General features: G+C 39.8%; 1 protein-coding gene across 1 annotated transcript; it reads left to right on the top strand.

The window, feature by feature from the left end:
• The first annotated feature begins 5994 nt into the window (after positions 1-5994).
• LOC113249266 (olfactory receptor-like protein OLF4) lies at positions 5995-9055 on the top strand. Its single transcript, XM_048227243.1, has 2 exons — positions 5995-6020; positions 8239-9055. The coding sequence occupies exons 1-2, from the start codon at positions 5995-5997 to the stop codon at positions 9053-9055; spliced, it is 843 nt and encodes a 280-aa protein (XP_048083200.1).
• The last annotated feature ends 282 nt before the right edge of the window (positions 9056-9337 follow it).

The following is a 9337-nucleotide window of genomic DNA, read 5'->3' as shown; positions in this document are numbered from 1 at the left end:
GATGCTTCAAAGAAACAAATTTATGCTCTTACTGTTTTGGAAGTCAGAAGCCTGACGTAAGTCTCAGTGGGGTAAAATCAAGATGTCTGCAGTGTCTGGTTCCTTCTGGATGTTCCAGGAGAGACTATCCTTTCCTATTGCAGTTTCTCCTAACAAGGAGTTTTTGGCTCATTGCCCCTTATCCACCTTCACAGTCAGCGATGTGGCATCTTCACATCTCTCTCTGATCCAACTACTCTGCCTTCCTCTCCCACATTTAGAGGAACATGGTGATAATATTAGTTCCCTCTGTGTAATCTTGGCCAATCTTAGTTAAAAGACAGCTCATTAACAGCCTTATTCCATTTACTACCTTAAACTCCCTCTTCCTATACAAAATAACATAGTCAAAGTTTGTAGGTATTAGAATGTGGACGACTTCAGGAAGCTCTTATTCTGCCTACTAGAAAGTCTTTTCCAAAAGTATTGCATTTGGTACCACTCAGGTGTCCTTATATAAAAGAAACAGACGCATAATTTATCACAGCCCAGAGAATGACTGGATACACTTGTACTCTCAAAACTTTATGCAAACACTAGTGTGTGTGTGTGTGTGTGTGTGTGTGTGTGTGTGTGTGTGTGTGTGAGAGAGAGAGAGAGAGAGAGAGAGAGAGAGAGAGAGAGAGAAGAACCACCTGCACCTCACTCTATCACAGGGCCACAGTCTTGTTACTCAGAGAGTTGTCCACAGACCATGACCTCCAGCATCAACGTCACTCAGGAGCTTCTTAGAAATGCTGAACTCCTGGGCCCACCAGCACCTGCTAAAGCAGAATCTGCATTTGAGCCAGAATCCTAGGTGATTCACATGCACTTTGAAGTTGGAGAAGTGCTGGTGTAGAGTACATTTTCTCACACTCTCATTTGACATTTGAGGCAGGGTCATTATCTGTGTTGGGAGCTGTCCTGCTCAGTGGAGGTGTTTAGCAGCGTCCCTCAGACATTGCCAGATGTACCCAGGGAAAAAGAACCACCTCTGCTTGGGACCAGTGGCACAGAGATTGAAAACTGGGAGCATTTGGAGAGACTACAATCAGCACCCATCTCTTTCTGCAATGATAATTTTGAAGATTTCACTAAATTCTTCAAGCCTCCTGTCTCCATAGGGAATGGAGTTCACACTAGTGCTTCCTCACAGAATGGACTTTTATAAAAATTACATCAGAAAATTGCTATAAAGTGCTAAACTTGGATTATGATACATAATATATATATATATATATCTTACAATTAACAAAAATTTTATAGTGACATTTTAATTCCTAGCTCTGAATTTGTGATAGAAGTGTGAAATTCCCAATTGTTTTGGCATAATGGTCATGAAGCCAAGGAATGTAAGGCCAGGGTTTTATATTAAAAGAACATTACATCAAAAACCAGGGATGTACTGTACGGTGACTAACATTATTTAATAAAAAAAAATTAAAAAAAGAACAAACTTATCATCTTTGTTGAGAAAGGGGAAAGTAATTTGCTGGAGATACCAAGGGTGTTTCTCCAGCCCAAGTCAATTCTTTGAAGGACCGAAGGGACCTAGTCAGGATTGATTCCTCAGCCTTAAACAGGAGAAAATGTTCACTCAAGAATGAGATAAGGTTTTGGGAGTTTAGATCTCTGTATGGCAGAAGTCATAGAAAAAGAGTAAGAAAAACTGACTTCACCTTGTCTATAACCTGGTATCCTGTGAACAGAAATTCAACAGGAAAATTTTCCTTTCTGTCCACACTAGCATCCCACAGGGAAATCATGTGCTTAAAGGTTGGAGGAACAGGAGGGAAATGATCCTAATGAGCAGACCAGAGCAGCTGTAAATACTTCTCCTGTTGCAGTCCCACAGCACAGGCAACCTCGGGCTGGACAGGACCTGGTCGTTTCTTGGGCAGTCCTAAGTCTGGATGGGGCACTGAAGTCTGACTCATTCCTGCTCTCTTGTCTGGGGACAGAGCTTCGTCCTCCATCATCTACAAACCAGACAGGTATTCTGATTTTCATGTCGAGACCTTCCTCTCTGAGACCCCATCTAGATGAGTTTTACTGCCCAGTAGGGACTGCAGGAGAAGGTCAAGAGAATGAAAGTCAAGAGCATTTACCTGAGTCACCTGAGGACCAATCCAGACTAGCCCAGGGCTGAGAGTTTGCTGTGGCTGTTTGTTGGCTTGATTAAGAAATTCACTGACTGATTCATTTATGTATTTATGATGCTAAAAATAGAAGTGAATATTGAACTCAGAAACGCAAGGTTCAAACTTAACTACTAAGTGATAATAATGGAAACCCAATCAGACAGTGGATAGGATGCATAAAAGTAGGACATGAGACCAGAGATCTTTGCAGTTAACCAGAGTAGAAAAGTCAAGCATGAGCTGTAGAGGGATATACAGTGAAGTGAGTATAAGTCTTTTCTCTTTTAAGATGGGACATATTAGACTATGTGTCCATACTGAGCAGAAAAATCCAGAGGCAAGAATTCTCGCAGGTACATCCTCACAAGAGCAGTACATGAAACCTACATATCACAGTACCTCCTCTCTCTCGAGTATTCAAATGTAATATTTTACATGTATTATGTGAAAAATGGTCTGCTAATGAGCTTCCTTTACAATTACCTCATTACCTGTGAGCCTGAATATGGTCTGGGTTAGCTAGCCACTCATTTTCTTGGTTGAAAATTACCTGTGGGATCTTGCTAAGTGAAATAAGTCAAGCAGAGAAAGACAATTATCATATGGTTTCACTCATTTATGGAACATAAGAACTAGGAAGATTGGTAGGAGAAGAAAGGGAAGAAGAAAGGGTTGGTAAACAGAAGGGGGAATGAACCATGAGAGACTACGGACTCTGGGAAACAAACTGAAGGCTTTGGGGGTGGGATGGGATAGGCCTGTGATGGGTATTAAGGAGGGCACATATTGCATGGTGCACTGGGTGTTATACGCAAGTAATGAATCATGGAACTTTACATCAAAAACTAGGGATGTACTGTATGGTGACTAACATAATATAATAAAAAATATTATTATAAAAAAGATAATTATCTGTGGGAGTCCTTGGTATTTGCATAGTGGGGTCAGAGTAGTTTTATTCCTGTTTTTTATTACATTATTTGAAGCAAAGAACTGTTCATTTCACCAATTTAACTACTTGCCATTGTGATTTTTTATGTATGTGTACACGTATTTGTGTTGAATGTGTGAGAGTGTATAACCTTTGTGTGGTAAAGTCTGAGTTAATCATATGTTCACTCCATTGGTTTTTCTAGATTTTTTTTTCTGAAAAAATTGATCTGTCACATTAATATTCTTCACTTGTCAATACCAGCTTTCCCAAAAATGAAAATGAATGTCCTCTTCTTACTTAGTGCTCACAAATCACCAATTATACACATTTCCAACTAGTGTTCACGTCTCTGTAGTCCTTATTGTTCCTTGTGGCCTTTATTATTGGATCTATTTGTAAAATAAAATGCCATCACTTGGAAGGGATTCTTCTTTATGTTTGACCAAGAAGCACCTTTACCTTCCATAAGCACACTTGTCCCATATCTCTTTATGTGAGATGAAACTAAAACTTTAGATACTGTTTTCTCTCCACATGAAAAGACTTTTTCATATTCTTTTATTCCTGAGTTGTTCGCGATCTAATTTAGATTTGGCCCCATGTCGAATTCACTAAATTATTACTCTTCTAATTTTTTTACTTATCTTATTTCATGTAAATTCAATCAGTAAACAAATAATGCATCATTAGTTTCAGACGTAGAGTTCAGTGATTCATCAGTTGCGTACAACACCCAGTGCTCATCACATCACGTGTCCTCCTTAATGCCCATCACCCAGTTACCCCATCCTCCACCCACCTCTTTTAAATCTTTTTGTTCAGAAGCTGGTTTTGGGTCTCCCTTCAATTTCATTTCAGACAGCTATTTTGAGCCACTCTGCTTCACCTAAGTGCATTTTCGCTGTTCTTCTCTCTTCAAAAAGACTTCACTTCTCTTAAAACTATATTGTGCTAAGCACACATACACATTCACAAACTTTCAATTTGAATGCATACAAAGACACCTATGTGTATCCTGAGTACTCGTTATGTTCTGGCAAAATCTTTTTTCTAGCTTTTCTCCCTCAGTTCTTCTGACTCAGAAGTACTTGCTACAGGACTGTCTAATCAGCCAGTGTAATGCTGATGCATTATTTCAAAGTCTCCATGACATTTCAAGGTGTGGCTCTGCCACTTACATTTTTGGTGGTCTTTCATATTTCCCCCCACAAAATTATGATTATATCAATGCTACAAAATATTTTTAAATAGATGAAACTATGTTTCTCAACCAAAGGAGATTTTGTCCCCCAGGGAACATTGAGCAATGTTCCAAGACATTTTGGGCTGTCACATTGGGGAGGGATGCATGGAGGGCAAGGATGCCGTAAACACCCTACAACGCACAGGACACAGCTCACCACAGAGAAGGATCTGGCCCACTATGTCCGTAGTGCACAGTCTGAGAAATCCTGAGTTAAAGCATATTTGTATTTTTTAAAAATATTTAACTTTTTAAGTAATCTCTACACCCAAGATGGGTCTTGAACTTGTAACCTCAAGCTTGAAAGCCCCGTGCTATACTGAATGAGTCAGCCAGGCACCCCAAAGGGCATTTGTATTTTTAATATTTATAACTGTCTTCAGAGCCTGCCCAAGGTGCTGTAACACTTTACAATTCTGACAGCAAAATAGAACATACCCCATTGCCACCTGTTTAAAAATTATAGCCCAATCACTGTGACAGCCCTTTGAGTGTTTTCTTGGGATGATGGGTGTGAAAGAGCTTTCTTGTTTATTTTTTAAACTATTGGTGAGCTCAAGCAAAGATTCTTATATTTGATTCATTTGTGTGTTATTGTTGTATGTGCACATATTATATGCCTATTTATCTGTACTTACCAGCATTTCAAATAATGGTTGTAAATCAGTTTCTCTATTGACTTTTAGTTAAGTATTTTTGGAGCTAAAATAGTTTATATTTTATTCAGTTAAATATGTCTATCCTGGTTCTGACTTTCTCTCCTTAATTATGATGGTTTGCCCAAGTGTGGATTTTAAATGTGTTTTCTAGATGTGCAGATAAAGTGGAATGATTCCTCTTACGCTGAGGGCTTATTCCTTCTGATGTTTGTGAGATGTGTGAGACCAGGAGCCACTGCGCTTCCTTCCACGTAGACAGCGCTTTGTGCCAACTTCCACCAACAATCCAGTGTTTTCCAACTAAATTGAAATGCAGCTTTGTCACATATTAAATGTCCATATATAATGAGACCTAACTCCTGATTCAGTCAACACATACTAAAAGAGCATCAGCTATGTCCAGAAATTTCTAAATACGTTTTTATTTCAAGGTCTTGGGACATTTTATCATTTGTCCGTGTTGATTTTGTGGAATTCCTGCTCCTGTAGATCCTGTTTCCTGTTTCGTTCTCTAAACTCCCTTCAAGGTGTTCAATATGGTGGTACTGAGTCTGCTCCTTTTAACCTAATTTTAGCTCCTCTGTCATTCTTTGTATTTCATAATGTTTCATTTTCTTAAATTTGTTTCCATACAAGTGCATATATATTCATACCCACAAGGAAAGATGAATAGTGCAGGGGAAGTCCCTGCTCCTTTGGTCCTTACATCAGAGTGACAGACAAGAGCGCAGTGAGATAAACGTGAGTCCAAAATACTGTCTTTGGACAAGTCACGTGAAGAGTATTCAGAGTAAGAGGATAGATTGTCACGGTATGTCTAAGACTTTACAGAGTCTGGGGAGGCCTTTGTGTGGAACAGAATGATGATTAGTTGTGCTCCTGAACTTCTGAAGAAAGTGACTGAAACCCAAAGCCTAAGATTAAGAAATAAAACAAAAAAAGATGTCACATAAACATCATCTGTTGGACCAAAAAAACCCAATTGTTCATGTAAATATGGAAAAAGCACAAGAAAAACAAGTGTAAGTTATCTGTTACTTGATAATAAAAATGCCCAAATATTTAGTGTGTTGGCTTATTCTCTTTAGTCATTCTTTTCTTGTGATATTCAATCTGTAAGGTGTTTCATATCATAAAGATGTTACTACTTTGTGTTTTGGACAAATTTATTTATTTATTTATTTATTTATTTATTCTTAAAGATTATTTATTTATTTATTTATTTATTTATTTATTTATCTATTTGACACAGAGTGAGCAAAGTAGGCAGAAAGGCAGGAGAGTGAGGAGAGGCAGGCTCCCCACTGAGCAGAGAGCCCGACTTGGGGCTTGATCCCAGGACCCTGGGATCATACCCCGTGCCGAACGCAGAAACCTAACTGACTGAGACACCCAGGTGCCCCAAGAACAAATTTGTTTTTGCTCTTTTATTATTTTTGCTGGGTATAAATGGGATAAAACCATGATGGGATGCCACCAGCACAAAAGCAGCTTTCCTTCCTCACAGTCTCTCAGAATGACTGAGCTTCTTAGCTCCTTTTACTCTTAAGTCCATCTCATTTCTACCCCCCTTCTCTCTCTGTTTATTGAACTCAATTATTTGTGTTTTTTTACAGACAGGTCAGCAAGTGGCCATTCCAAAATGGAGCCCCAAGATGATTTGTCCCAGGGATGCTACAAATAGGAATTTCTGGGCACTATTTCTACATTCCTTATGGGAAAGGTAATATGATGTGTATTCATTCATTTCTTTTTTTCTTTCTGATTCTTTTTTATTTATTTTTGTTTTTTGTATGCATTCATTTCTTAAACAGTGTGTTGAAGCAAGTAGACGGGAAGTGAGAAAGACATAGAAGTAACACAACCCAGGAGGATGTGGATGCTGTGTTGTGTGTATGTGACAGTGTGTATGTGTGTATGTGTGTCTGTGCACATACAAGTGGGCACCTTGATAAGTGTGAGCAGTCCTCAGAGCAGGGATACTTGGCTCCTCTATTACAAGGTGACCTTTATGATACGTGGGCCAAAATAAATCAGGAAGAATGAAGAGGGGGTAAACAGAAGGGGGAATGAACCATGAGAGACTATGGACTCTGGGAAACAAACTGAGGGCTTCAGAGGGGCGGGGGTGTGGGATCGGGATAGGCCAGTGATGTGTATTAAGGAGGGAATGTATTGCATGGAGCACTGGGTGTTATACGCAATGAATCATGGAACACTACATCAAAAACTAATGATGTACTGTATGGTGACTAACATAACATAATAAAAAAATTTTTTTAAAAAATCAATCAACAGATGGTACTAATTAGGGATGTTCAGTTAACAGGACACTATTGTAACAAGATCATAGAGTGGAAGAAGTACATAATGTGGACGAGGAAGTCCCTGTGTCTTGAACTTTAAGCAGCTATGATGCCACATGGTTCTAGGAATTTCACTGCCACCATCTCTCCTCACTCTCCCTCTTGTCCATTCCCTTCAACATGCTGGCTTCCTTCTGAACCTTGAGTTTCTGACGGAAGCAGGTCCTCAGTGCCTTTGCTGGCCATTCCCTCTGTCAGTTAGACCTCATGTCTTCCACGCTCTATTCCTTGAGGTCTCTTTTCATATGCCACATTCTTACGCAATCTTGATTGAACATCAACCTAACACCCCCACCCACTCTCTCCTTTAACCTGCTTTTGTTCTTCATAACATCTGTCCCCATCACATGATTATTTAATCTTTATATAACCTTCTATCTTATAACCATCAGTGAATTGTAGGGAGTTTTGCTATTTGGCATTCTCTATTTTATGACTAGGAATTCCTGAAATGTGGTAGACATTTTATATATTCCTCAAATGCATGAATAATGTCTCATCAAACTGTACAGTACCTGACTTTTGGGGAAATCTGATATTGGGATGGAAATTCCTAAACAGTAGATGTGGGAAAACCCTCAAGGGGCCCAGATCCATTCAAAAATATTGAAATTAGTGTCTTGACTGGAAAATATAAATTGCAGCATTTCCAGAAGTTGGGAAGTGTGCATTTGTGTGAAAATTAGTCATGTTATTTTCCCCTGTGCTGGTAGTCACCTCCACACATGGACCCAGGAAACAATACCAGAATTTCAGAGTTCCAGCTTCTGGGATTTTCAGAAAAACCAGAACTGCAGCCCCTCATATTTGGGCTTTTCCTCTCCATGTACCTGATCACTGTGTTTGGAAACCTGCTTCTCATCCTGGCCATCAGCTCTGACGCCCACCTCCACACCCCCATGTACTTCTTCCTGGCCAACCTGTCCTTTGTAGACATCTGTTTCACCTCCACCACCATCCCCAAGATGCTGATGAACATCCAGACTCAGAGCAAAGTGATCACTTACAAAGGCTGCCTCAGCCAGATGTATTTTTTAATACTGTTTGCAGGATTAGATGTCTTTCTCCTGACAGTGATGGCTTATGACCGCTTTGTGGCCATCTGTCACCCCCTGCATTACATTGTCATCATGAACCCCTGGCTCTGTGGACTGCTGGTTTTGGTGTCCTGGATCCTGAGCATCTTGGATTCCGTGTTACAAACCTCAATGGTGTTGTGGCTGTCCTTCTGCACAAAGATTGAAATCCCTCACTTTTTCTGTGAACTCAATCAGATGAACCAACATGCATGTTCTGACAACTTTCTAAATAACATGGTGCTGTATTTTGCAACTATGTTGCTGGTTGGTGGTCCCTTAGTTGGGATCCTTTACTCTTACTCTAAGATTGTTTCTACCATACTTGGAATATCATCAGCTCAGGGCAAGTATAAAGCATTTTCCACCTGTTCATCTCACCTCTCAGTTGTCTCCTTATTCTATTGTATGAGCCTAGGAGTGTACCTTCGCTCTGCTGCTCCCCAGAGCTCCCACACAAGTGCTGTGGCCTCGGTGATGTACACAGTGGTCACCCCCATGCTGAACCCCTTCATCTACAGCCTGAGGAACAGAGACATAAAGAGGGTTCTGATGAGAATCTTTGGGATGCTATCTCTAAAAGGGACAATTATTCTGGTGTTGAAGAGGTGCTGATGATTGCAGGGCCAAAAGCCTGAGCCAAATTTTGAGGTTCTTTGGTCAGATTGTGGAATTGGAACATGCCTCTTCTACTTTTTTCCTGGAATTTTTATTTTTTATTTCAACCTCTCTGCATAATTTACATAAGTCACTTTATTAAGCTTTGTGAAAACTCAGATACCCAAGAGATCTTCCCTTTGTCATTTTCCTACTCTATTAGTGTCATTCCTAACCTCAGATGTGAAATATTGGACATTCTCGCTTACTCGAAGGACAACATGAATCTGTTGAGAATAA

This window comes from Ursus arctos, unplaced genomic scaffold (genome assembly GCF_023065955.2).
Source record: "Ursus arctos isolate Adak ecotype North America unplaced genomic scaffold, UrsArc2.0 scaffold_14, whole genome shotgun sequence".
In the NCBI taxonomy this organism is placed as follows: domain Eukaryota; kingdom Metazoa; phylum Chordata; class Mammalia; order Carnivora; family Ursidae; genus Ursus; species Ursus arctos.
The sequence above is the reverse complement of the archived record's forward strand: the minus strand, read 5'-3'. Positions and strand labels throughout refer to the sequence as shown.